We start from the raw sequence: 27,440 nt of genomic DNA on the forward strand, positions 1-27,440 counted from the left end.
TGGCTCGGAGCCTGCCCTCAGCCGTGGCCTCGGGAGGGTCTGGCTTCTCGGGGGGTCGTGGGCATCCTGGACCTCTGTGATCCGCCACCCCTCCCCGCCCCGTCCGGGAGTGGGGGTGGGGCGGGCCCGGCTGTGGGCGCGAGGCCCTAGCTGGCGCCCGGCTGACACTGCTGCTGGGGCGCGGGGGGCCCGCCCACCTCCTGCTCCGGGCTCCCGGCGAGGTCCACCCGCTGCTCATCCATCCGCTTGGCCTGGACCCTCTGGATGAGGCTGAAGAAGTCCTCGTCGGGCATGGTGGGGCCGCGGGGCAGCACGTCGGGTGGCGGGCAGCGCTGGTCGTCGATCCTGGAGGACTGGACAGACACGGACACACGGTGGGTGGCCTCGCTCGCCCTGGCCTTGCAGGGCCTGGACCGGTGCTCGGTGGCCCCGGGGCAATGCGGGGGTGGGGGGCCGCTGTCCAGGGCGGGGCAGCTCAGGGGCGCCTCCCTGACAATCAGCTCCGTGGGCAGAGCCGGGACCCTTGCCCCCAGGAACAGCCCAGCCAGCGAGCTGCCTCCCAGGCTCGCTCCCGAGGCCACCGGACGCGGTGTGTTCACCAGCCCCGGCGCCGGACGGGGCCGCAGCTCTGGCGCTGCAGAGCCCGCCGGGCCCCACCGGGTCAGGGGGCCGAGGGGGCTGCGGGCTTCTCTGCAGGGTCTGGAGCAGAAGGGCTGGGAGCCGGTGCAGCCTCCGGAGCGCGCGTGCGTGCGTGCGGGGGGCTTGGGGGCGCTCGGCAGGGGCTGGTTCTGAGGCTCCGCGGACGCGCCCAGAGCTGCGCTTTCCTCTCCTCTGTGGGAATGAACGTCTCATCTGGAAACCGTCCAGCTTGCTGCCCGGGGCGCTGGGAGGCTGCCCCCGCCCCAGCCATCTCACTGAGGGTTTCCTGACCCTGAAACCCCAGCGGCAGCTCTGCCCCGCCCAGACTGTGGGCGGCTAGACCGCGTGGTGACAGCCAGATCCCTCCTGCCCTCCGCACTCTGGGGGTGCCGCCTGGCCCTGGTTTTCTCCATCCAGATGCGGAAGATGGAGGAATTCCTGAGGCCACGACCTTGGGGTCCTGCTGACCACTGGCTCCAGGCTCCCACAAGGCAGGGAGGGGCCGGTCTGACATCCTGGGGCGACCTCCTGGGGGCCCAGGAGGACCCCCACAGCTCTGGGTACCCGTGGGCGCCCGGTGACACTGGCTGAGCCAGCCTGGGGTCCCGCTGCCCCCAGACGCGCCCTGTGTGGTGGGGCCCTGAGCTGACCGGGGCCAGGGGCCTGAGGGCGCAGGCAGGACGGGGGTGGGGGGGCCCCGGGCTGCAGGCCCACCTGGCACTTGATGAGCATGTTGAAGAACTCATCGCCCGGCGCCTGCGGGTCCCCGTCGCCGCACAGGTGGCCCAGGTTGTTGTGGGTGACGCGAAGTCCGGGCAGGCTGTCCACGCGGGCCCGCTGCTCATCCAGCCGGCGGCTCTGGGAGCTCGCGATGAGGTCGAAGAACTCCTCCGTCTGGGGGGAGGCTGTCAGCGAGGGCGGGGCTGCGGGCGCAGGGGTCTGGGCTCAGGCCGGGGAGGCGGGGACCCAGCCCGCCGCGCCCCCGGAGCCCCCAGACCCCCCAGACCCCAGCTGCTCTCGGCCACGCCTGCCGCGGGCCCCACACCCGCCTCCGGGGCCTCGGGGGGTGACGGGGAGAGAGCTGGCCTCCCACGCCTGCTGCGAGACGGCGGTGCCCTGACATGGTGCGTTCCAGAGGGCGGCATGATTACACGTTTCCCGGGAGGCAGCTCTGGGCAAGGCGGGCACCCAGGGCTCACGGTGACAGGGGGCACTTTGCAGCTGGTCCGCCCCGCCCTCGGAGCACTGCAGCGGAGGCAGGGCCCCGCTGGGCTCACCGATCCTCTCCTCCAGGGTGGGGGCGGCCGTGGCTTCGGCGGCCGCGGGCTGGCCCTCGTCCAGGGGGCAGCGCTGGTCGTCCATGCGGCTGCTCTGGAACTTGCTCAGCAGGTCAAAGAAACACTCCTCGTCGGAGGATGGGGCCCGCGGGATGCTCTGGGGGTGAGCGGGCAGTCAGCGCTGGCTCTGGACCAGTCGCCCTGCTGCGGTCACCTGCCCCTCACAGACCCCCGGACACAACTGGGCGGCTGCTCGGCTCCGGCCAAGGTCAGGACCCTCACCCCCCACCTGCCCCTCTGCCTGCTCCCAGCACCACCACCGCCCCCCACTTCTCTCCTCCCTAGGCCGCCACCCCAGTCCAGGCCTCTGTCATCCTCCCCAGACATGACGCTGACCCAGCCTGGTATGCCTCCCCTCACTGGGGGTCACCACCACCTCCCCGTGCCCCGTGCCCCCCAGGGGCCCCTACTGGGCAATCATGTCAGCCCCCTGCAATGAGTGCCACCCGTGCCTGTGCACCTCTGGAGCCCTGATACCCTGGTACCTGGCACAACACTCACAGTTCATCTGCTGAACAAATAAACGAGCGAGTGAGTGACTAGGCCCCTGGCATGTTGTTAAACACACTGGAAGTGGTTGGTGCCAGCAATGTCAGGTCATATCACCAAAGGCAGAGAGCCTGAACTGGGGGAGGTGAGGGTCTGGGTTCCACCCCCAACCCCACTCCTTGTGGAGTCTGGACACGTTTATAAGGTCCTGGATGCATGGGCATAGCCAGAGGACAGCAGAGGTGTGGGGGCCCGGACCCTGGGGGCGGGGGTCAGGCTAGAGAGATGGTGCTCCCATGGCCCCGCCCCTCCCTCTGCGTGCTGGCCGAGGGAGGAGTGTGGTGGCCCAGGGTCTGCTGGTGGGGAGGGCGGTGGCAGAGCCAGGACGGCCAGGCTGGGAGTCCCTGGGCCCAGAGACTTGGGGAGATGCCCTCAGCGAGCATCTGTGTGCAGCCGGAGCAGCAGGGAGGGCTGGCCTTGGGGTGAGCCAGCTGGGCCCCGGCAAGTCCCACTGTGGGTCAGGACGGGAGGGGAGGACCACAGCTCCAGGGCAGGGCGCGGTCCGGGGAGACCAGCTCACTGGGTCAGGCTGAGTCCCAGCTGACAGGGTGGCCTTGGCCAAGCCTACTCCCACCAGCCTCAGTTCACAGCTCCACGGAGGGGGTGGTCTCTCAGGGCCTCCCTGAAAGGCAGGGCCAGAGCAGGCCCGCCCCCGCCCCAGCCTCACCAGGCCTGGTCCAGGGCCCTGGGGCTGCTGGGTGGACGGGGCAGCTTCCAGCGGGCACTCTGGGTGCTAACGGGGCAGGACCCTCCTCCTGCCTTGGACGCCGGTGCCCCCTGCCCAGCCCTGGCCTGCCCACCTCTCGGCTGGCTGGCTAGCGGCCTCTTCATCTGCGCAGAGCCCTGCCTGAAACACGTGACCCCCACAGCTCCCGACAGCCCAACACCGCCCCGTTTCACAGAGGAGGAGGCTGGGCGCTGGGGCACAGCTTAGAGCTGGGCTCAGGCCATGGGGCAGCGAGGCCTCCAGAGGCAGGGGGACCTGCTGGCTGACACGGGCAGGGCGGGGCAGCCGACGGGGTGGTCCCGGCGACCTGTGCTGGCAGCTGACAGCTCGGAAGAGACCCCACCCACCTCAGGCTCTCGGGTCGCCCCTCCCCATCCCCTGCCTGACCAGGGCAGGCCCAGAGCCGAGGCCGGGGCTGGGGGGTTTCAAAATCCTCCCCCCTCAGGGCTCTGCTCTCCTGCAGCACCCGTGGAGCTTAGAGGAGAGGGAGAGCTGGAGCAGAGGGGCCCAGAGGGGCCCTGGCCAGGGGGCCGCACCTAGTCAGGGCCTCCTGGGACCTGCAAGCCCGGCAGAGAGCGGCCAGGGGCCCGTATCAACCCATGCTACGCAGAGGTGCCCCCGCGGCGGTCGTGGGCTCTGCTTGCGGGCTGCGGGGCCCGGGCTCAGCCAGGGTTGGGGCTGAGCACAGGGGGCAGGCAGCTGCTCCCGGCCGGGGTCTCCCAGATGAACGGACCCAGGAAAGGTGTGACCCGCTTCACGGGGCACATGTGCCCGCAGCACTCCTCCGGCCTCCCCTGGGCTGCAACCTGGGCTCAAGAGAGGCACCTGGAGGAGAGGGGCGCTCGCTGCAGGCCTCCCGTGGCCCGTCAGCACTGCGGCCAGGGCTGGGCTGAGCGCGCCTCCCCAGCTGTCCAGACAGGCTCTCCAGGCACCGCGCCAGAGCCCTTCCGGCCCGAAACCTGGCAGCTCTCACCCTCCCCGAGCCCGGGGCCACCTGTGGAGGGCGGGTGCCCCTCTCACACGGGGCACTGCTGGCCTGAGACCACAGGCACGGGGTGAGGCCTATGCCCCGGCTCAGGACACGGCCCTGTGTCCCAGCAGCGCACGTTCAGGGACCCTGGGGCCCACCCCACACTCCCACCACCTTCTCCTCTGCCCGCCTCGGGCTCCTCCTGTCCGTCCGGAGGCAAAACTCCTGGAGGCTCATCCAGCCCCTCCCACGGAAGTTTCAGCCCATCTTCTCCCCGGGAAGAAGGGGCCGGCCCTGGTCGTGCAGACTCTCCCCTCCCCCAAGCCCAGGCTGCCCCCCACCCCGCCGGCCAGCCTGGCCCGCTGCTCTAGGCCCGCGGCTGCCCCAGCTCCCGAGCCGCCCAGGATGGAGGGGGACGAAGGCAGGCGGGGGCACAGCAACGCACGGGACTCTCACCCCCACGGCCCTGGCCTGGGCGGGGCTGCCGGGAGCTGACCGCTCACCCACCGGCTGACCTCCCACCCGCCCCGGCCCCCCGGGAAGAGCGCTCGGCCGCCTGCGTCCAGCTCCCACAGGCCACGCGCCCCCAGCCGTTCAGGGACCCCCACTCACGCGGATCCGCAGCCCCTCCGGCAGCAGCCAGGCGGGTTTGGGTGCTGGGCCACGTGGAGCCCGGGCAGGACGCCAAGGCCCCAGTGCACGGCCCTGCACGCGGCGCCCGGCGCTGCCTCCGTCGAGACCCACAGGGCCCTGTCGGCTTGATGCTTAAGGAGGACCCAGGGCGAGGGCGCCTCCCCTCCCCGCCCACCCGTGCTGCACACACGCGCTCTCCACAAACACTCGGCGATGGATCTCCCTGAGCACGGGGCCTGCGCGCAGGCACAGCAGCGGGGCGAGGGGGGTGGGACCTGTCCGGGGAGCACTCTCTCGCTGACAGCCGCCCCGCCCGCCGGCCCAAGCCGGCCCAGCCCGGAGAGGAGCCAGGCCCACGTCCTTTCCCATCCTGGGCCTCGGTGGCCACGTGACCGGCACCCCCACGCCCTGCACAGCGGCTTCCCCACGCAGCAGCCCCCTCGGCCTCTGCCCAGCCCCGGCCTCCTGCGGCCCGCCTGGGTGCCCCTCCCTGCTCCGGGAGGTCACGGAGTCACGGCCTCTGGGGAGCCCTGGCAGGCGAGGGGAGGACGCCGGAGCCCCCTCCTCTCTGTTCTGCTCCTTCCACGGCGGGCTCAGGGCTGCCGTCTCCCTCCCTAGGGAAGGAGGGCCCCCACCAGCAGCCCAGGACTGGCCCTCCGAGGCTGCCTCCTGTTGGGGGCCCGGTGGGCACGGGGGCTCAGCCCGCCATCGGGGTCCAGGTCTCCTGCTGGGGCCAGGAGCGGAACCCCCCAAAGTCGCAGGAATTTTCCCCAAAGGCACAGCCACAGCCCAAAGGTTTGCCGTGTACTCTACGGGGGCTGGGCTGGGGGTGCTGAGATCCGAGCCCGGCCTCAGAGCCCCAGCCACGCCATGCCTGCCTGGATGTCCTTGGGCCATTTCCTTGACGGCCCTGGGCCTCGGTTTCCCTCTTAGGGCTACTGTAAACAGGGCCACGTGACAAGCCTGAGCCTGGGCTGCCGTCTGTTTGGTAGAAGAGGTCCCGGAACCGCAGCCACCAGGACGCAGCTGGGCCAGAACTCACAGGTGGGACGGGCGCGGCGTCTCGCTGTGCCCGTCTCCGCACGTGGCCGCCGCAGCGCGTCACCTCCCCGGGGCCCGCCTCTGGGGCCCGAGGCTCTGAGGCCCCCAAATGGGAGGGTGGGGGTGCGGGGCTTTGCCCTGGTTGCCCCTCTGGGAGGACTTCCAAAACAGCCTCCGTGCGGGGAGGCGGGTGCGGTTTAGGGCTGCGAGGGCCTCAGAAAGACAAGTCTCTCTTTGCGCTCCCTGCTGCGCGGGGGCCTGGGCAGCTGGGGTGCAGGCTCTGGCCCCTGGCTCGGCCCCCACGTCACAGCGTGAACGGCAGCCAGCGGGGGTGGGGCTATGGACAGCGCTGTCACCTGGTGAGCGCGGTCCTGGGGGAAGCCAGGCAGTGGGGGCCCGGCCTCACCCACCCTCTGCCCGGCGCTGGGCGGGCCCCTCCGGCTCCAGAGCCAGCCGCGGCTCCCCAGCGCCCTGGAGGGGGTCCTTCCCTGCCCAGGCCCTTTCTGGCCGCCCCCGCTCTGACTCCCCCGACCTGCGCGGCCAGCCCAGCCCTGCTCTCCATGCCCGGCCCCAGGACAAGTTCTCAGGCCCTCCGTCCACCCCCAGCCACACCTCCTCAGACGCCCAAGCCCCCGTTGTGCCCTTGGTGGCAATGCCCTTGCACTGCCTGGGCTCGGGGTGCCAGGGGCCCGACGGGGCCCCTGCCCTGAGCAGGGATCCCAGCCCCTTCCCCAGGCACATCCTGGCCCCCGCGCCCTCCCCTCCTCATCCCACTGCACAGCACAGACGCTGGCCGTCGGCCGGCCCATCCAGTGGGGCTGGGGTCGCGTGGGGTCAGCGGAGGCTGTCCCAGGCTCGTGGGAAGATGGGCGCGAAGCAGCCATCTGGGGCTAAGAATACCCTGAACAGCACCCACGCCCCTGACGGCTGCAAAGGTGCTGATTAAACCCTTGGAGGAAACTATTTTCAGACTAATTTTTGGAGGTTTGGACCCAGGCGTTCTGTGCACGGGGGGCTCCAGGCTGACCTCTGCACCTGGGCTTGGCATGTGCCCCTCTGCGCCCCCCATACCCTGACCAGCTCCCGAGAGCCCGGAGAGGCCAGCCAGGCTCCTGGGCACAGGGGGACACCGGCCAGGCAGCAAGAGGCCAGGCCCCATCCCTCCGTCTCCCATCTGTCCGTCCACCCGGTCATCAGTCCACCCACCCCTCGGCTATCTGTCCCCATCCATCTGTCCACCCAGCCCGTCTGCCTGTCCATCTCTGTGTGCTGTGTCCCCAGGATGGGGCTGCCAGCTGGGCCCAAGGACCCAAGCTGTCCTGCAGACCTTTCCTGGGCCTCCTGTTGCCCCCCCCCCCCAAACCACGCGGCCTCCCGTCCAGCTGAAGAGTGAACGCTGTCCCTGCACTGAGTGCCCTGGGCTTCCCGCAGGCCCTGTGCCCACCAGGTCCTGGGGACAGGGCAGGGCCACGATCTCAGCCCCCTGCAGAGGCCCGGCCCCCAGGTGGGCTGTGCCGGGTGGGCGGTGGAGCCCCTCCCCGTGGCTCCCTGTCGACACCCGAGGAGACGTCGCCTACCGTGCGCGGCACCTGCACCCGGACGTCCGCGCTGTCCAGTGGGGAGTGGCCACCCTCCCGGGGCCTCCTTTCAGCAGCGTCCGGCCCTTCCTGGTACTTCCTGCTCCTCACGGGGAGGGGGAGCAAGTCCCTGCCTGGCCCCCGCCAGTCCCCCGCGTGGTGGCTGTCTCCATTCTGCTCCTGGGGAGGGGGAGGAAGGCCCGGCATGGGGGGGCCGCCAGCAATTCCGAACCAATGCTCCTCAACCCAAGACCCTGAGGAGGGAGCAGAGGCAGGCACCCCCAGCTCACGGACCCACATGGAGGTGCTCAGGGGCCCGAGGAAGGAGGAAGAGGGTCTCGGGCAGCCTGGGGGCAGGAAGAGGCGGGGTGGGGGCTGGAAGGGCTCTGACCACCCAAACACCCACCGTCCAAGCGATGGTGACCGTGGGCGGCCCTGAGCCTTGTCCCCCAGTGGGTCCCTGTGGGTGTCCGCAACTGGACCCGGCGTACGCTGGAGGACCCAGAGGCTCCGAGAGGTTAGGCCGCGGCTCCAGAGCCACACAGCACCCACCCTGGCAGACGCAGAGTGGCCCCAGGGCCCCCAGATCTGTTTGGGGTTTGCCAAGCCCTCGCTGCTCCACCTGGGAGAGCTTTGCTTCCCCCGGAGCAGAGGCCGAGGGGGCAGGGAGCAGACAGGAGTGGGGGCGGCCGGGACCCTGGGGTCTGCAGCCGAGTGCAGATCGAGGCGTGTCCCGGGGGGACCGGCTGGCAGGACCTAGGTGGGGGGAGGGGAGCAGCCGCTGGTGCCTCGGGGCCTCCTGGGGGCCTCTCTGGGCGGGTGGTCCGTCCAGCGTCCTGGGCCGCAGAGGGCACATCTGCCTCCCCTGGCAGGGACGTGACGCAGACGGGAGCCCAGGCGGGCGCTGGCAGGTCCGCAGGCCAGCCTCGTGCCCCCGCTGCCCACGCTCCGCTCCTGACTGCAGGTGGCTGTCACTCGGCTGCCACCCGCCTGCACGCGCCCCCGGCCCCCCCCACGCGCCCCACTCACCCGCTCCAGGGGGAGCCTCAGCAGGTCCCAGGTCTCTGCACTCAGCCTCTGCGTCCTCTTGGGCCTGGCCCCTGCAAGACAGCAGGCCCGGTCCGCCGGCGCCGACCCCGGGCCTACAGGCCGGCCGGCCCGGGAGCCGCACGGGGGCCACCGCAGCACCTGCGTGACCGCCCCGCCCCCGACTGGACAGGCACTCTGGCGTCCGGACGGGGCTGACCACGTGGGGGCCTCCTGCTTTGTGTCCCCCCCATGAGCTCCAGTCCCCGAGTTCTGGGCCTGGCTCTTCCCCGCCGGCCTTCACTTCCGCTGCTTCCTCTCCCGGGACGCCCTTCCCGTGTCCACGGGGCCGTGGGCCTCGGCCCCGGCTCAGCGGCTGCCCCCGCCCTGTGCCTGCAGCCCCCGCCCGCCCGCCCGCACACGCGGGGCAGCCCGGGTCCTCCCAGGGCCCAGCGAGCTCTCCTCCGAGGGCGGGGCCCGGCGAGGCCAGGCGGCACAGTGGGCAGGGCAGGCGAGGCCCCCGGACACCCCGGGGGTCGTGTCTCAGCAGCACCGGCCTCGCCCCCGTTACCCACCCTGCAGAGCTCAGCCCCCGCCCCCGTCAGACCATGTGTCGCCTGCCGCGCAGGGGGCGTGGAGAGCACCTCACCGGCCCTGGAGCGTCCTGGGCGCCCGGTGAGCCGCAGCCGCAGCCGCGATGGTTTGGCCTCCGTCCTCACCCCCCACCCGCCAGCGCCGCCGCACGCACACGGCTCTGCTCGCGAGGCTAAGCCGCTGGGTGGACGCCCGCGGCGCCGCGTGGCCGCTGAGCCAGAGGCCGCCCCGTCCAGCCCCGTGCTGCGGCCAGGCACACAGGCCACAGCAGGCGGCCGCGAGGAGCCCTCCGCCCGGCGCCCCGACAGGCCGGGCCTGGCTTCTGGGCCCACACCCGCTGCCTGGGACACAGTCCCCAGAGGGGAGCTGGCGCTGTGGTCAGTCTCTCAGACCAGCCCAAGCCGAACACCCGGGGCTTCATGAGAACCGGGCCGACGGCCTGAGGCGGCTGCAGGAGCCGGCGTGGGCAGCCCTGCCCGTCTCCCTGTCCCGGCCTCCAGGCCCCGAGGGAGCCACGCCCCGTCCCCCTGCTCTCCTAAGGCCGCCGGGGGTGGGGACCCGGTGATCCTCGGAGGAGCGTCTGAGGCCGCTGTCCCGGGAGCCCGGGGAGGCAGTGGCCGCAGCGGCCCGACCAGGAGGCAGGAGGCAGCTCCCGGAAGCGCAAAGGGGTCCGCGGGCCGAGGACTAGGCCCGCTGCCAGCCCGCTGCCCGCCGCCTGGCCGTGGTGGCCGAGCCGGGCCCGCCGGTGCCCCCACCCCCGCCCCAGAAGACAGCCCCGGCGGGCAGGCCTCGGCCAGGCCCTGAGCCAGAGGGCCGCAGCCTCGGGGCACGAGCCCACCCAGGGCTGACGGCTAGGAGCAGAGAGGGGCTCGGGGTCCCCGCCGCCCACCCCCCGCCCACCCCCCGCCCACGCGAGGAAGGCAGCTCCGAGGAGGAGACGAAGGCATCGGCCCGAACCGAAGGGCTGGGGCTCCCCCGGCCCTCGGCCCTACTCACCCCGGCCCGCGAGAGCCCTGCTCCGCCTCCTGCCACGCCGGCTGGGGGCCGCCTCCCGGCCGCCCCCCGACACCCTGGGGGCCCCGCCCAGCCCTCCCCCATGAGCCGTCCCTCTGAGACGCGGCCCGCGTCCGGCTCCAGGGCAGGTCCCTCATGGCCTGTGTGGACGGCGGGCGGAAGGCCCTCCGGCCCGGCTAAATGCACCCTCTGTCTGGAGAGCGTCCGAACCCAGCACTTCCAACGGCCCCCAGGCTGAGCCCGCCCTGACTGGGGGCATTCAGGCCCCGCTGGCAGGCGTCCTGCCCCGCCCGTCCGCCGGTCAGGCTGGAAGCTGCCCGAGGACTGCCCACGGCCGGCACCCTCGTCATCTCTGTCCCCACCAGGCGCCTCGACCCGCCCTGTCCCAACCCACTGGTTTCCAGTTGCCCGGCCCGGTGCCCCCGCTCCTTCCTCGCGTGCACTCCCCACTCCTGGAGGCTCCACCCTCAGAGCGGGCCTAGAATCCGCCCGCCCCCTCCACCTCCCTGCCTCCCTGCCCGACTTTAGCCCCGTCCTGTGGACCCTTCTCCATGCAGGGGCCAGAGAGGTGCCCCAAGGCCCCCACTGGGCTCCACACAGCCTCCCACAGCTCCTTCCTGGCAGGAGCCCTCCTGCCTCAGGGCCTTTGCGCGGCTGTTCCCGCCACCTGGACTTGCTACTCCTCCTCAAGCCCAGGGCTCCCTCCCTCCGTCCCTTCAGGCCTTTGCTCAAATGTCGCTTACAGGTTGAACGTTCGTATCCCCCCAGGTTCTGTATGGTGAAGCCCCAAACTCCAACGTGAGGGTACAGGAGGTGGGGTCTGGGGAGATGATTAGGGTTGGCTGAGGTCATGAGGGTGGGACCCTCACGATGGGAATCAGTGCCCCCACTGGGAGACCAGACAGCTCCCTCGCTCTCCTCCCCCCGCACCCCACCCGTAAGAAAGGAAGACGCCCTCGCGGAACCCTCCACCCTGGCACCCCACTCTTGGACGTCCAGCCCCCAGACCCATGAGAAGTAAATGTCCGTTGTTTAAGCCGCCCAGTCTGCGGGGTTTTGTTACGCAGCTCAAGCTGCCACCCGCTGCTGTGTTCACAGCGACACCCTGACCCCCCCCCACCGCCGACTTTCCCAACCAGCCCCCACCGAGCTGCTTTCTTCCAAAGCACCTATAACACGTGGTTCTCTTCCTGCACGTTTATCGTTTGCTGCTGCTGTGGCCCCAGAGCTCAGACAGGGCCTGGCACGTAGTAGGTGCTTTAAGAGCATCGCAGTGAGTAGCCAATGTTTACTGAGCGCGTCCACGTGAGGCCCCGTGTGCGGTTCCACGTGCTGTCCCCTCCGGGCCGTCCCCAGCAGAAGAGGTCCTGGCCAGCCTCCCAGGACTGTGCACACAGGGGCCCCGGAGAGGGCGACCACCTGGCCAAGGCCACTGAGCCCAGAGGGGCAGAGCCAGGCTCAGGACACCTGAGCAGGGATTACCGCAGGTCAGGCTCCCCTGCAGAGCCCCAGAGGGTCAAGCTGCGAGTGGCCGGAAAGGAGACAGACACGAGGACAGGTGAGGGTCCCTACGGTCCCGGGGCCCCGATCTGTCCGTCACAGGTGCTGGGCGCGTGGGTGGGCAGGAGGCCACTGTCTGCTGCACAGCCGGACGGTGACGCGTCTGCACCTCCAGCCCTCCAGGGGCACAAGCTGTACCCTTGTCCCTGCCAAGCGCTCTTCCCAGACGGGGACACTGAGGCACAGCGAGGCTGTCGCTTGGTCAGCTGGCCAGGACACGCAGAGCCAGGGCCAGAGCCCGCAGCTTAAGCGGCTGCTCAGACATCACAGCACGTGCATCCCAACCTCCCGAGGTGGCTGGACGTGGTGTCCAGGGGCTCCTGCTGCTCTGGGCCCAGGACACCCCAAGGGTCAGCACACGCCAGGGCGGCAGGGCAGCCCACACCCTGTGGGTCGGGGGACAGGCAGAGGGGCTGGGCGGGCAGTCCCCAGCGCTCAGGGCTCACCCCCCGTCTTATGCGCCAACCGCGTCGCCACGGCCGCGGGTGCAGCGGGGCCTCCACCCGGCACGCCCCAGCCCCCAGTGCCCTCCTGGGACGGGCGGGGTGGGCACCGCAGGCAACCCCGGGGGGCTGACCCTGACCCTGGCCCTGACCCAGGCAGCAATGGCAGGGAGGTGATCCCCCCACCCAGACTCAAGCTGGGACCTCTTTGCTGGGTCGAGAGGGTAACACACCCAGCCGGGCTCTGGGTCCCCCGGCTGCATGAAGTGCCCACGTTTTCATCAAGGCAGGAAAGAAAAGCCCCTGAGCCTGGCCTCCAGCCACCACCGGGCCCCCGCCACCACCACAGGCCACGCCCACTGCACAGGCCACACCCACAGGCTCCGTCCTGTCCACCCAGCGAAGGGCCTCCTTCTTCCCCTGGAGATGCTCCTCCACCAGAGCTGGTTAAGGCCCCTCGGGGGGCTCACCTGACCCCCCTCTCCCTGCCAGACTCTGGATATACGACTGCCCCCCCCCGCCCCGGGCCCAGGGACAGGGTCCAGAAGACAGGCACCCGGCTCTACGGAAACCAGGCCGGCCAGCCCGCTGACCGTGCTCAGCCTTCCCCTGAACGAAGGAGGCACGAACGGACGCGTGAACGGTGTGCCCCTGCAGAGAGCCCTGCCGGAGCCCCCGCCACAGGCCCTGCCCCTCCAGGCTCACCCAAGCGGGGGTCTCCTCTGAGCACTGGTCTCCTCCAGGGCCACCGAGACTCGGGGCGCGGGCCTGCCTCCAGCAGCTGCATCCCAGGGCCGGGGCGCCCAGCGCTGCCTCCACGGCCCGGCCACTGTCCTCCCAGGGGGGCCGGCCCCCTTCCCAGCGTCTCCTGGCAGCCTGGCGCTGCCAGCCTGGTGGGAGGAGGCTTCCGGGCGCCCTGGCTGGGAAGGGTCTGGGCCCAGGGCAGGGCAGAGGAGCCAGCGTGGGGAGGACAGAAGCTGCCTTGTTCCCGCGTCCACCCTGAGCCCCCCTTTCCTCAGCTCAGAGAAGAAGGAAAACACCCACAGGACCCGGGGCGGGGCGGCGCCTCCCCGGGAGCCCTTCCAGGCGCTGGGCCCAGCCCTGCCCCCACCTGCCGCTGGGGTTCCCAGTGGGGTGGCTTCACAGGGCCAGCCGTGCCAGGGGCTCTGGGCAGAGCCGCCTACCCTCGGAAAACCCTGGCCTGGAGGGCAGACCTCGGCCTGCACGTGCGGGGGGGCGGGGCGCAAAGGGGGCCACGCTCCACTCATCCCATCCCCCCCCGCCACGGCACCCCCAGAACAAGCGTGGCGGAGGGTCTGTCTCCTCCCGGTTCAGCCTCCGAGCGGCGGTGACGTGTGCCTCCCTCTTTCAGGACAGGCCACCATCACAAACCCGCAAGCTCACAGCTCGGAACCCTGAGACCGGACCCCACGGCCGACAGCCTGGGGGCTTCGGAGGCCGGGGCAGGTGGGCGTCCCAGGAACACAGCCGTGAGGGGCCTGGGGCTGGGCTCTCCGAAAACTTGAGAACCACGTGTTGGGGACAGTGTGGGCTGGGAGGGCGCCTGCCCCACACCCACCTGCCGCGGGAGGCCCGCTCAGGGCGGCGCCTCCCCCAGCCCCTGCCCTTACTACCTTATTTGCTTGGCAGGGAACGCTCTGTCCGCGTGTGGGTGGCACCGCTGCCCTGTACGGGGCGCCCAGCGGCCCGTGGGTGAGGGCATTACTGCAGCCGAGGCGGATCCGCACCGGCCCACGGCGCCCTCGGCCTCCGGCCGCCGCCGCCCCTCTCTCCTGCCAGCAGCCCCCTCCCCTCCATCCCTGCAGGAAGCCCTCCCCCAGCCCAGGCCCCAGCCTGGGGGGGTGCTCCTTAGCCCCAGAGGGGTGGGGCGGCCCCCTCCTCGTGCCTGCGATAAGACCTGGGGGGCTCGGGGTGACCCCAGACCCTCGCTGCCCCAGAGACATGAAGGACTGGCCTCGACGTCCACCTCCGTCCCGCACCTTCCAAGCTCCGGATCCCCACGTGCCCCGAGCACCCTGCCACTGGCCCACCCCAACTGCGAGCTCCAGAGTGTGCTGGCGATGGGACTCAGGTGGTGACCCTGCCATGACGGGGAGCTCAGCACCTTCTGAGGGACCCCCGCCCTTACCCGGCAGCTCTGGTAAATACTCTCCCGTTTGGGGGCAGCGCCCACCGGGCCCCCGCAGGAGCCAGTGAGCCAGTGCCACCCCCCACCCTGGGCAGCCCTCCCGCCACTCTGCTGCCCTCTGAGGCCCCTGCATCCCAGGCTGAGGTCTGAGCCCGTGGGGGAGCGGGGACCTGCCCCCCGAGCCCAGGAACTCACCTTGGGCCTCGTAGCCGGCCAGGTCTGGCTTCTCCACGGCCGCCGGGCTGGACAGCCGGCCGAGCGCCAGCTGCAGCTGCGCCACGTTCATACGGGCCGTGAGCTCCCCGCTGCGGTCGCCAATCTGCCGCCGGGCAGGGCCAGGTCAGTGGGCTGGGAGGTCCCCGTGGACCCCCACGGGACGGTCATGGCCCCGGGTCTCCAAGGGCACCAGGCCCCACTGCGCCCCAGAGTCTTGGGGGAGGTCCCTGGGTGCGTGTGACCTCACGTGCCCCAATAGCCCCCGTCACACCCCAGCCCGGCTGTGTCGCGTGGGGCCCTCCCGCAGGCGGTCAGCCTGCACCTTTCTCAGCCCTGCGCCCGCCAGGCTCCCGGCGAGGACCCTCGTTGCAGGGAGACCACGTGCTGACCCAGGAGCAAAGCAAAAGAAGGGCGGGGGGGGGGACCCGCGTGGAGCTCCAGGGCCCCTGCCTGGGCTCAGAGGGACGCAGCGGCCGGCCCCGCTGCCGGCCCAGGTGGAGGGGCTCTCCAAGCCAGGGCCTCTCCTGACCCGAGCTTTCCTCCCCACCTGCATCTGGGCACCTGGGGCCCTGCCTGCCCATGGACTTGGGGCTGAGGTGGGTCTGGGTGGCGCTGGGGAGGAAGGTGACTGGGGCTGCTTCCCAGAGGTGGTGGGGGGGGGCGGGGCTGAGGAGCAGGGTGGGACGAGGTGAGGAGGGGACTGGCCAGAAGCCAGGGAGCCAGGGACCCCCCGGGCTGACCCTGCAGTGCCCGGCCCTGGGCTGCCCTGACCACAGCAGGAGGGTCCTGGGCGGACAAGCCCACTTTCCCAGGAAGGTGTCTGGCTGAGGGGTCCCCGGGGCAGATCCCCGGGGCAGACCCCCGGGGGCGGCCGTGCCTGCGTGCCCCTGGGCTGCCCCAGCAGGTGTCCCCACCTTGGGTGCTGGGCACAGGCACCCCACGGCCCAGCCTGGCCCAGCAGCACCGGTGGTGGCCGCCCAAAGGTGACACTAACACCCTAGGGGCAGAAAACGGGCCCCCCGCGCCCCCTCCCGACCCCCGGCTACAGCAGACAAGCGGCCCCCAGGCCGCTGCAGTCCTGGGGCAGCTGGACGCCTTCGCGGCACGTGGCGACAGCCAGGACGGAGCCCAGAGCACAGAGGCACCCGCCCACCCGAAGGGGGCTGGGCAGCACCGGGTGGGGGGAGGCGCCAACGCGGGTGAAGGCCAGGGTGGGGGCGCTGAGGGGAGGGCAGGCCAGGCTCACCTCCTGGGAGATCTCCAGGTGCTTCTTGGCGAAGGTCAGGGCCTGGGCTGGGCTCCCCATGGACACGTAGGCGTTCCCCAGGCTCCAGCAGGCCCGGCCCTCGCCCACTCTGCCGGGGAGGGAAACTGAGTCCACATCTGCACCCCAGGCCTGCCAGCCTGCCCACAAGTCCAGCGTCCAGGCCCCAGCCTCCAGGTGGTCGGCCCACCGGGATGGGAGGTGGGAAGGGTGGGGGGTGGGCGGGTGCGCCGTGGGTGGTCCAGGGTCCCCGGCGAGGCCTTGGCCGCCCCCGAGCAGCCGGTGAGGCTCTCACCCCTGCGGCTCCCTGGGCAGCAGGGACCTCACTCCCTTGCACCATTAGTTTTCAAACTGAGGTAAAAATAACATAACGTAAACTTAGCCACGGCAAAGCGCACAGTTCAGCGGCTCTGCGTACAGGTACTACCTTACAGCCATCGCTCCTAGCGCCAGAGCACCGCCGTCCAGGAGAAACATCAGTCAGTCTAAGCCTCCCGGCAGAGACCCCTGCTCTCCATCACCCAGCCGGTGGCTCTGAGCCCTCCCGCTGCCACGGCCCCCCAGACCTGCGTGCGTGGCTGTGTGTTTAGGGGTCTTCCGTCCGTCTGTCTGTCTCTCCGTAGACCGATATTTACGTAGACGTGGAGACGGGGGACAGGGGGTCTCCAAGGGGACAATGGACCACGGACTAGGGCACAGCCCCCAACCAGCCTGTGCCAGGGGCCCCCGCGAGCAGCCGACCCAGCGTCCACCGGGTCCCACCCAGTCCCACGCCGTGGGTGGCGTGGCCGGCTGATGGAGGGAGGCTGAGCCCACCAGGCCGAGCCCTGATGGAGGGGGTCACTGGCGGTCGGAGGTAGAGCGGGGCCTCGGACCCAGGCCAGCGAGTCTAGGCCACTGTACTCAGCGTGCAGTTCGGCCCAGGGGCCCGAACGGGCTGTTGCGAACGCCCCCCCACCCCACCCCCCCACCCTCGCGTGGGCCTGCCCAGCCTCGCGTCCCCGCCACGCACACCTGTCGGCCAGCTCCTGGGCGATGAGCAGGTGCCGCAGGTGGTACTCAGCGGCGCGCTCGTAGTCCTGCAGCAGCGTGTACGTGTTGCCCAGACTGTAGCAGGCCTGCGCCTCCACCGCCTGGTCCTTGAGCTGCCGGGACAGCTGCAGTGTCTTCCTGCCGGGTGGGGGCGGGGGGCAGTCAGCCCCCAGGAAGGAGGATTCCAGTATTCCCCTCCGCCAGGGGCCAGAGCACCGCTCACGCGCCCCCATCACCCCCTTCCAAGCGGCAGACGGGGGGTGGGGCAGTGAAGGAAGCAGCCCTTCGGCCCCAGGGCCTCCAGCCCCAGGATCTCAACGGGGTCTCCGTGGGCTCTGTCAGTCGCCCTTCCAAGGCGGCACAGAACCCCTCACGTGGCCCCTGGGGAGGCTGGGAGGGCAGAGCTTGGGGTGGGTGCCTCCTTGGCCTGGCGTCCAGGTGTCCTGGCCTGTACCCTCCTAGGGCCCACGCTCTCCCGGCTGGGCAGCGGGCGATGCTGCCTACTTGTAGTACTCGGCGGCCACGTCGAAGCGCCCCAGGAAGATGTGGGCGTTCCCCAGGTTGCTGTAGGCCCTCCTCTCTGCCGCCTTGTCTCCAAACTCCTTAGCGATGGCCAGGCGCTGAGGACAAGACACAAGGCCCGGGCGGTCACGGAGCAGCCCGGGGCGGGACCTGACGTGACGGCAGGTGCTGCTCTGGGCCCCGCCCCCGGCACGGCCAGCCTGATGTCCACGTGCCCAGAGGGGCGGCCCCGGCACCAAGCCCAGCGACGCGAGGGGCTGGTGCGGCACCCCGGCCCTGGCCCAACGTGGGGACCACCCCACCGCTGCCTGCCTTGCCACCCGCTCACCTCCTTGTGGAAGGTCGTGGCCTCCGTGAAGCTGCCCAGCAGGTAGTGGGTGTTGCCCAAGTTGCCGTAGGCCCTGCCCTGGGCCGCCCGGTCGCCCAGCTCCTTCACCAGGGACAGGTTCCTCCTGGGGGCCGAGTGCTGTCAGAGCCGTGCCCCCGTCAGCGACCCACCCACCCAGGCTAGAGGGTGCTGGGCAGGTGGCCTCCACGCAGTCCCTCCTAGGGTCGTGCCCCCAAGTGAGAGCGCCTCTGCGCTGCCTGAGCTCCAAGGCTCGGGTCAGGGCTCCCCGCTCCCCGACTCTGGTTTGTAGGTGCAGCCTCGCCGGCCAGGCCGCGGACGGGGCGGGTGGGGGGGGGGGAGAGGCCACCCAGGTCGCCGTGTGTGCGGAGCTTGGGGCACACCCGCCCGCTCACTCGTAGAACTCGGAGGCGCGGCGCAGCGTGTCGCGGACAGCGGGCGGCAGGTGGCCGGGGTCCTGCGCTGCGTTCCAGGACAGCTGCTTGCCCTTGGCGTGGTACACGTTGCCCATGTTGTACAGCGCCCTCGCCTCCCCGACCTGGGGGGACACACCGGGGTCGGAAGGGGCATCTCCAAAGCCACAGCCCCCGAGGAGCCGGCCGCCCGGGCCCTGCGTGCACAGAGCGGGTGCTCCCACGGCCCGGCCCACCGTCCCCGCGGCTCCTGGGGTCCCGAGGGCGAGGGCCCGGGAGGTGGCGGCCACGTCCAGACCCTAAGGCAGGGGCCACGAGGAGGGGGGGACTGGACCCCACCCCTCACGGACACCCCTCTCTGACCCCCAAGGGTAAGGGCTCTGGCTCGGCTCCACCGCCTCCGACGGAGGCCTGGGGCGAGCCAGTCACCCCTCAGCCGCCGTTTCCGCGCCCACACGGGGGCAGGGATGCGTATCCCACAGGGTCCCGGGGCAGGACACAGAGCCGGGCTGTCACGCGTCCCGTTGCCTCTCCAGCCAGGCCTCCTCCAGAGCCATCCTACCCCCGTCTCCCTCTGGCGCCAGAGGGACTGGGGGTGTTGGCAGATTTCGGGGGGAGGTCGGGGAGCAGGCAGCTGACACGGGAGACGGGTGGCTGGGGACTCCAGCTTGGGGAGCGGGACCTCCGCCTCACGGCATCGGCGTGCGTTGGAAGCGCCCTCGTTTCCGAAGGGGACCGTCATCCATCCTCCTCCCATGGGGGGGGGGGCGCGTGGGGCGGTGAGGGGCGTCATCTGCGGCCCCAATCCCAGAGCCGGACACGGCCACAGCTCAGGGCTGCCTGCCGACCTTGTCCCCCTGCTCCTGGGCGATGTCCAGGTGCCGCTGGCAGCAGACGACGGCCTCGTCAAAGCGGCCCAGCACCTTGAGCGTGTTGCCCAGGTTGCCGCTGGCCTTGGCCTCCCCCATGCGGTCACCGATGGTCCTGGAGGGCAGGAAGGAGTGAGCGGCCGGACGGAGGACGGGTGGGACCCTGAGCCCAGCAGGGAGCCCAGGTGAGGGTGGCGAGGCCCGCGAGCCCACGGCGACCGAGACGGCTCCGGGCAGAGGTCCCAGGGCGGGTGGGCCCAGCTCAGGGTCTCTCCTCCGCGAGGCCGGTCTGGGGGAGGCGCTTGGAGGTGGGGAGAGCTGGGCGCCTTGCAGAGGGAGCTAACTATATGCTGACGGGGTCCCGAGAGCAGGGCTCCCCGGCTGGAGGGGAAGGGCCTGTGCACAGGGTGGTCGGGGGACCAAGAAGCCCGCCCCCACCTGACGGGGGCTCCTGCAGGCCTGAAGGAGCAGGAGAGGGCAGGGAACACGCAAGGGGAGGGTGTTCTGCGGAGAAACGGGGCTGGGGGGGGGTTCTGGAGGCCCTGGGAGGTGGGGGCGTGGGGGGGGAGGGTGTCAGGTGGGGCTGAGTGGGCAGGGCCCCCGGGGGCAGGACGACCGCGCGGGGCGGGTGGGGGCGCCGGCTCACCGGGCCAGCAGCAGGTCGTGCCTGTGGTACTGCAGCGCCCGGGCGTACTCCTTCAGGTAGAAGTAGGCGTTGCCCAGCTGGCTGTAGATGGCACTCAGCGTCTTCAGGTCCTCCGTGCCCACCTGCACGGCGGCCTCAAAGAAGGCCACGCCCGCCTTGAAGTCGCCCGCCTTGCACAGCCGCTCGCCCTCCAGGGCCAGCTCCAGGCACGAGGCCTCCATCCTGGGCAGAGAGGAGGGGTCGGGGTCCCAGCCTGCCCCTCGTGCCATCAAGCCTGGGGCCCGCGCTCCTGAATGTCACCACGCGGGCCTCGGGGCCCCTCGGACGGCTGCGGCCAGCGCGGTGCCCGTGGGTGTGGGCCTCAGTCTCTCTGTGGATGAGCTCCCAGAGGCGGTGCTGGGTCCGGCAGGGAGACCACCCCCAGGTTGGCACACTCTGCAGCTGTGCCGGAGCCTCCCTGCTCTCCCCTCCCCACTCCCGGGGCCCCGGAGCACCCTGATGGGCGAAGGCACGAGTCTGACCCTCAGCCCACGGCCCGCAAATACTGCCTCCCTCCCTCGAGTCCCAGATGCAGGGGCCAGGGGTCGCCCCTGGGCCGGGCGCCACCCGCCACCCTCCAGAGAGGCCAGGGCGGCCTGGGGCAGGCCCTCATCCCCACCGAGGACACGGAGGCTCACAGGGTCAGGGAGACAGTCAGGGCCACACAGGCAGGACCCGATCCCAGCCCCTCCCCCGTCCCGCATCCTAGAGCGGGACCCACCCTCCGAGCTCTCAGAGCAGGGCCGGGGACTCTGCCGCACCTGTCCTCACCTCCCGTTCTCTGGCGGACATGGCTGCATCTGAGTCGATGCCCTGCCCTGAGGTGGGGAGGGTCGGGGGCAGGTGAAGGAGGAGGCCGGGGGCCCCTGTGGAGGGCAGGTGCCCCCCCACCCCCACCCCGCCGCGACCACGCAGCAAGAGCGCGCCCTGGAAAGGCGGGAGGCAGCTCTGGGCCGTCACTGGCCACCCCGTCCTCCTCCTCTCACTCCCACTGCTTTCTCACCTCATCGGAGGTCGTGGAAAACCTACAGAGTAATTTATTTTTTAATATTTTATTTATTTTGTTTTATTTATTTGGTTGCACCAGGTCTTAGTTGTGGCACGAGGGCTCCTTCGTTGCGGCATGTGAACTCAGTTCCGCATGCATATGGGATCTAGTTCCCCGACGAGGGATCGAACTCAGGTCCCCTGCCTTGGGATAGCAGGGTCTTAAACCACTGGGCCACCAGGGAAGTCCCCAAGCAGAGAAATTTAAAACGTGCGCACCAAACGGCCCCACTGCACCCCTAGGTGCGTGCCCCACTCTGTCGTTAGAACTGTGTAAGGATCAGGAGTTACCGGGGGAAACCAGAGTAGCTCCTTAAGAAAGAAGCAAGGTTGTCTAGGGCAGTGCTTCTCAGCCATTGCATCCAAACGCTCCTTTGACAGAAACCACAATACCCCATTCACTCCACTCCTGTGTTACCGAGAAAATGAGGCATTTTACAGTGATAACCACACCCCAAGGACAGACTGGGGCGGGGCAGTGAACCCCTGGAGAAGCGGAGCCCAGCGCCCCGAGCCCCTCGTCCAGCCGCGAATTCCCCACATCGATTGGGGCCTCCCCTCCTGGAGGATGTAGGGCCCGCGCCAGGGGACCCTGCCATCTCCCGACCTCCCCCAGATTCAGGCAGAGCCCCGTGGCCTCTCAGAGAGCCGAAGTCAGGGGCAGGGCCTTGAGACCAGGATGCCAGACCCTCGCACCTCCCGCCCACGACACGCCCGTCCCCCTGGCCGTCGCCTCGCCAAGAGCTCTGGGAAGGGCCCTCCGGGTGCCACGTCGCAGGAGCCCACGGGCGGCCCCACTCCCACCACCAGCGCCATGCACGGGGCTCCTTAATTAAGGCCTGCTTGTCCCTGCCCAGCTGCTCACTACACGGCCAGCTGCCCTCTCCTCCCAGGGGACTCGGGGTCTCAGACGCGGGCGTTTGCGGAGACCCGCTGGCTCTGGCAGGTCTGATCACAGGCGCGGCCTCCCGCCACCCACCTCCCTGCCTAGAAAAGTGGCATCAGTGGCTCAGAGCAGAGGCGGTTTCTGGCTTGGGAAGGGCCCTGGGCCTAGAAGTCGAGAGCCGGCAGGGGCGCAGCGGTGGGGTGCCTGACGCAGTCTCCTGGAACCACAGGTTCGGGAAAGCTCACGGGGCCCCGCCCCGGGGAGGCCCCCCGGGGAGGCCCCAGCAGGGTGTCCCAGGCCAGAAGCCCCGCCCCCGCCCCGCCCCCAGAGCCTCCGCGGTGCCCAGCCCCCGCCGCACCTCCTCCTCCGCAGGCCGCGCAGCCTCTGCACGTGCAGCCACAGCTCCAGGCCCACGGGCAGCAGCAGCGGGCGGGGCCGGGGGGCGCCGCACACCACTCTGCACACGGCCTTCGCGGCCGCGCTCAGGGCCGCCGGCGGGCCCTCCACGGCGGCGGCCGGCTCCAGGCCTCCCGCCCGGCCCGCCCGCCCCCACGCCGCCTCGGCTGCCGGGCCTGGGGGCGCACGGGCCTCAGGGTCCCCGCCTCCCCCCACCCAGAGCGGCGGGCGGAAGGCTCTGGCGGCCGCGGCTCCGGGGGAGACCCCCAGCCCTCTGGCAGGCGGTCCGGGGCCTCCCAGGGCCCGCGGTGGGTCAGGGGATCAGGGCGGCTCAGAGCCCGGGATCAGCACCGTCAGCAGGCGGGCGGGAGCCCGGGGGAGCCCGTCCACCACGGGGCAGGCGCGCAGCCCGGCGGCGCCTCCCTCCCGCTCCCCCTGCCCCGGGCGGAGCACCGGGCACCCAGCAGGCGCCGGGTCATCGTTTCTGAGGGAAGAGGAGGAGGCACACGAGTGTGGCCCCCACCTCTAGAGCTGGGGTTCGGCAGCGGGCAGCGTCTGCCCTGCGCCCCGCCCCGGCCTCCCGGAGGCCTGTTCCAGCCCTCCCCACACCGGATCCTCCCCCTCGCCCAGCCTGGCCTGCAGCAGCACTGGCACCCAGCGCCCGGCACGCAGCAGGGTCGACAGGTGGGCACAGTCCGGGTCACCCTGTGAGTCCCCTGAGCCCCTGGGGCCCTGCTGGGGTGCCAGTGCCTGGCCGTGGAGGGAGCTCCAGGCCCCAGGACTAACCCAGGTGCGGGGCCTAGAGGGGCCTGGGGCTGGCGGGCTTGAGAGGAATACACCCCCCCACACCCCCAGCTCCCTTCCTAAAACCTCCCAGCCCCCGGCCACCACGGCTGATGAGGAGGCCAGACTGAGCATCCCTGGGCAAAGGGAGGAGCCTCTGGAGTACCAGGGGTTGGTGCCAACGTCTAGCTACAGAGAGAGGGCCACAGGGCTCCGTCAGGGCAGAGCACTGGTGAGAAGCCCAAGGCCCTTCTGGGGCCCCCAGCAGCCCACCCCCAGGTGCTACTCCACCCCAGGAGCTCCTGGGTCCCACAGGCCTCACGCAGGCGCTCTCTGCCCCCCCCCCCCCCCACTCCTGGGCAGTCCCTCCTGCCAGGCCCCTTGGCCTTCTCAGCAACGGGCCTTGTGTGGGAGGGGGCTCAGCGAGGCTGAGCAGCTGGGACCCCAGGACAGGGAGGGAGGCGCGGCTCTGGGGTCAGAGGGAACCAGAGACCCAGGGTGGACCAGCTCCCTACGACCCCCCTGGGGTCTGAGCAGAGGCGGAAACCCGAGGATGAGTGGGAGAGTGTGGACCCCCGGGGCAAAGGCCGCCCAGGATACAGGACCCGCGGACCAGCATCAGTCCATGAGGTCCAGCAGGCAGTGCTGCTCTGGCGGGGGGTCTGGGAGAGCTGAGGCCTGGAAGGGGCTGGGTGGCTGGACGCAGAGGTGGGAGGATGAGGACCCAGGCTGCCCGCCCACACCAGGCCCTGGTCCCCAGGGTGTCCAGGCCCGGGCGCTCTCCTCCCTGCCCGGAGGCCTCTGTCCGCCCTCTGGGGTAGCTCAGCTGCGGAGGGCAGGGCGGGGCCTGGACCCCCTGCTCCTTGCCCAGCTCCTGTCGACAAGCTCAACCCCCAAACTCTGCACCCTCACGTCAACCCCAGGCCCCTCCCTCCGCCTCCCGGGGTGGCCCCCAACACCTGCACTACAGACCATCTTCTCCCTCCTCCATGAGACCTGCCCGCCCTGGCCAGGCCCGCTTCCTTGCTCAGTGAAGAAGCTTCTAGAGCCTGTCTCTCCACCACCTCTGCGGGCCTGTGACGCCCGCGTCCACGGGGGATGCAGCCATCCCAGGACACGTGATTCAGTATTCGGCTGCCGAGCCAGCCTTCCTGCCGACTGCCCGGCCCCAACCCTGCAGGACACGGGGGCCTCCGGCACAGCTATCCACCCAAGGGCCGCCGCGAGCCCTATTGTCAGGGCATCGGGGGGTGCTCCATGGGGCTTCCAGGGCCCCAGGGCTGCGGTCTTAGCGCCCCTTTCGCCAGCCTCACCACTCAAACCCTGGGGGGAGGGGCAGCCTTCCCACCTGGGATTTGCCACCTGGGCTAAATAGATGCTTGTTAATCTAGAGTCTTCCACCTCTGGGGGAGAGACGTGGCCCACCACCTCAGGGGCCAGCCTGCCCACCCGAGTCCAGCCACGTCCACCCGCAAGATCCGCTCTCCAACAGCACGACGGCCCAGCCCATCTCGCCTTGAAAGTGGCTAACCAGGGTCGGCCTTGCCAGCAGCCAGACCGCAGTGGCCAGGAGGCAGGGCACTGGCTGCCAAGCTCCCGCCACCTGCCCACTGGCTTCCCAGTTAATGAAGTGGTTATTGACTGCCCAGTGGCCGGATTTACTGCTCCGGCCACTGTGTCACCTCCCACCTGTCTGAGGCACCCGAGAAAGCACCCCGGGCCGTCCCTCGGGGCTCCTGCCCCACCTGCCTGCCGCCCCAGACGGCACGACGTCCCCTGGTGCCCACCAGACCACCGAGGCTGGTCTCCAAGCCAGGGCCCTGGCTCCCACCGCCGAGGCTCCCTGGGCGGGGGCCGCAGCCCCACCCTCCACTGAACACAGTCGTCCCTGCCCAGGGCTGTCGCCCACGCGCTGGGCCCCCGGGCAGACGCTCCAGGGCCCCTGCTCACCCCCTGTACCACCGTCCCCAGTGAAGCCACACTGACTCCCCTTCCGTCGGTGGGGGGGCGGATCTAGGGGCAGCGTGGGACAGGCAGCCTGGCGGGGGCAGGACTGGCTGGCGAGGAGGGGCACGACGGTCACCCACCTTTAGAAAGTGCCTGAGGGTCTCACTTCTGGGGAGCCCCGGGGCGAGCCGATGGCATGGCCATCTCTGTCTGGCTGCCCGCTGCTGGGGCCCACCTCTAAGAAGCCACCCACTCTCCCCTCCCAGCCCCAGGCAGGAACACTCAGCTGCTGGCCTTAGGGAGCCAGGAGGCCAGGAGAGGATGGCCCACGGCTTCCCCACTTTCGGGGCTTCTTGGCCACCTGCCCATCCCCCCTGGGCCCCTTCCTCCCAAACCCCTGCTCTGGGAAGCAGGCCCAGGCACAGGGGACCAGGGCTCTGAGTGTTCACTGCCTCCCACCCCACGAGCCCCACCCACTTCTGCCTCCCTGGCCCGGTCCCCTCCCCAGGGCCCCATCTGGGGACACGGAGGACGTGTGGGCACTGTCGCGCTCAGACCTTTCTCAGCACGCCTTCTGAGCCCAGTTCTGCCAGGCCCCACTTTATAAGCACTGACCACATCTCGCCAGGCAGGAATGTCAGTGTGGGAAGGAGAGTCACCAGGTGGGCGGAGCAGGCAGGGCAGAGGAGACCTGGCCTGGCCCCCGGAGCCTACACACCTCGGGGCTCTCCCGGAACAGCCACCGTGGAGCGCTCAGACCAGGTGGGTGCTGTCCACAGGGTGTCCACGTGTCGGGCTGCCCGCACCCCTGGGCTCCCAGGCCCCCGGTGGGCTTCCCTGCACACAGGCTCCGAGGGGGCAGCCTCTGAAAGCCAGCTCTGACCAGGAACAGCCCCGCATACACCCAGCCATGGCTCAGGCTTGGGTTCAAACCCCTCAAGGGCCTCCTCGTGGCCCTGAAGGTAGGCTCGTGGCCGTGTGCCCCAGATCTCTGCCGGCCTCACCCCTTCGAGCTCCACTCAGGGCTCAGCTCGCAAGGAACCCCGGCTGGGCTCGGGGCCCCTCCCAGCGTCCACTCTGAGCTCTGCCCCTGCCCAGGGACGGCTCCCCCAGGCCAGGGTCCTGTCTGGCGTGTCCCGCCACTCGGCTCAGCACCAGCCCACACCCCAGGCTCCCCGGTCAAGCCTGTGGGGAGACCAGAACGACGTGGACCCCATGCTCGGCTGTGCAGGGTCTCCTAGGGCTACAGCCCTCCCGGGCCCCTCCACCCACAGCTCCCCTACACACACACACACACACACACACACACACACACAGCCGGTGGACGCCTGTCATTCTTCCAGAATACCTCCTCCCCATCGGAGAGACAACCCTGGGGCAGATGCAGCCCCACACAGCCCTCCATTCCCATGGTGGGGGGGGGGGGCCGTGGAGGGGGTCCCTAGGACGGCCTCCAGTGGCAGCTGCCCACAAACCCACTCACACGCCCCTCCCCTCGCGTGAGGCCCAGGAGCCAGGCTGGGGGCTCTGAGCTCCATCCCAAGACCACACAATGGGGGCTGTGTTTCTGGCCGGCAGCACAGACCAGACCAAGGTGGGAGGGGCCACCGGGGCCTCATTCTGCGCGTTGAGGGGGGAGTCACCCAGCAGAGGTTTGTGGCTGCTGGACTGCTGGCTGGGCTGGAGAATGCCCGCAGGCCAGGCTAGGCCCCTCGAAGGCTCAGCGCCCCCGGGTCTTAAGGATGGCGGGGGAAGACAGCGGCGGTGTCCCTCCAAGTCAGGGGCCTGTCCCCACTGTGGGGAGCCAGGCCTGCCCCCCGGAGCTGCGACCAGTAAGCGTCCCCGGCCCAGCACTCACACCTGCCCCACGCGGCTGGACACCTGCGCGCGAAGCCAGGCCCTCGGAGAGCCTGTGCCCGCCTGGGCTGGGCCCAGGGCACCACCTCGTGGCACACCCTCGACCAGCCTGGAGTCACCAGGCAGGCACGCAGCCCTGGGGCAGGGCCACCCTGTCACCCCTGATGGGCCTGGGGCTCAGAGCCCAGAACGCTGGCATCACCCTTGAACCTGCCCGAGGCAGGTGCTTTTTCAGGCAGGCACACACCCACCTCGCTGGCTGGCTGTGCAGCCCCCACCCAGCCGTGATCGGCTGGACCAGAGGCACCTGGTGGGCTGCTGAGGGCAGGGCCTCACCCGTGACACAGCCTGGTCTCTTCAGCCACACCGTGTCCCCCGGCCCAGTACCCGGGCCATGGCCGTAGGGAGGTGGTGCCAGGCTTGGGAGGGAAGCTCCTGGAGCCCCCACCACGCGGCTGCTGTGCCAGAGGGCCCCGCTGCCAGGGGAGCAGGGCCAGAGAAGCTGCCGGCCTCCCACCCCCCCGGGCACCCGGGTGGGGGTGGGTCCCCGCAGGCAGCATCCCAGCCCGGCGGCGCATCCCGCCCACCCGCTAGCCCGCCGGTCCTCGCCCCCCCGGTTCTGCCGGGCATGGGCGCCGGGAGGCCCCGTGCCCCCACCCTCCGACCCCCTCCCCCCGCACCCCGCTGGGAGGGGCGTCCCCGCCACGTTGCGCGCCCGCCGCCGCCTTTGTTCCGGGCCGGCCGCTCCGCCTCCCGCCTCCCGCGGCCCCGCCGCCTGGTCCCCGCGCGTCCGCGCCGCCCGCCCTGCCCACCTGGAGTGGAGGCGCCGCGCCGGGCCGGGCAGCTCGTCGGCGGCGGGCGGGGCCGGGCCCGCCATGGGGCCGGGGGCGCCGGGGGCCGCGCACACCCCGCTCGCGC

At 70.9% G+C, this 27,440-nt stretch overlaps 1 protein-coding gene across 1 annotated transcript; it reads right to left on the reverse strand.

The window, feature by feature from the left end:
* Positions 1-27,440, reverse strand: GPSM1 (G protein signaling modulator 1). The gene is made up of 14 exons (XM_057723563.1): positions 27,335-27,440; positions 19,568-19,789; positions 18,901-19,036; positions 18,035-18,177; positions 17,622-17,745; positions 17,276-17,391; positions 16,754-16,909; positions 15,722-15,830; positions 14,455-14,578; positions 8,503-8,573; positions 7,474-7,653; positions 1,917-2,073; positions 1,354-1,562; positions 1-353 (listed from the first exon to the last, which is right to left on the reverse strand). Exons 1-14 carry the CDS (start codon positions 27,397-27,399, stop codon positions 147-149), a joined length of 2,019 nt encoding a protein of 672 aa, XP_057579546.1. The 5' UTR covers positions 27,400-27,440; the 3' UTR covers positions 1-146.

The sequence above is a fragment of the Hippopotamus amphibius genome, chromosome 2 (assembly GCF_030028045.1).
Source record: "Hippopotamus amphibius kiboko isolate mHipAmp2 chromosome 2, mHipAmp2.hap2, whole genome shotgun sequence".
NCBI lineage: Eukaryota > Metazoa > Chordata > Mammalia > Artiodactyla > Hippopotamidae > Hippopotamus > Hippopotamus amphibius.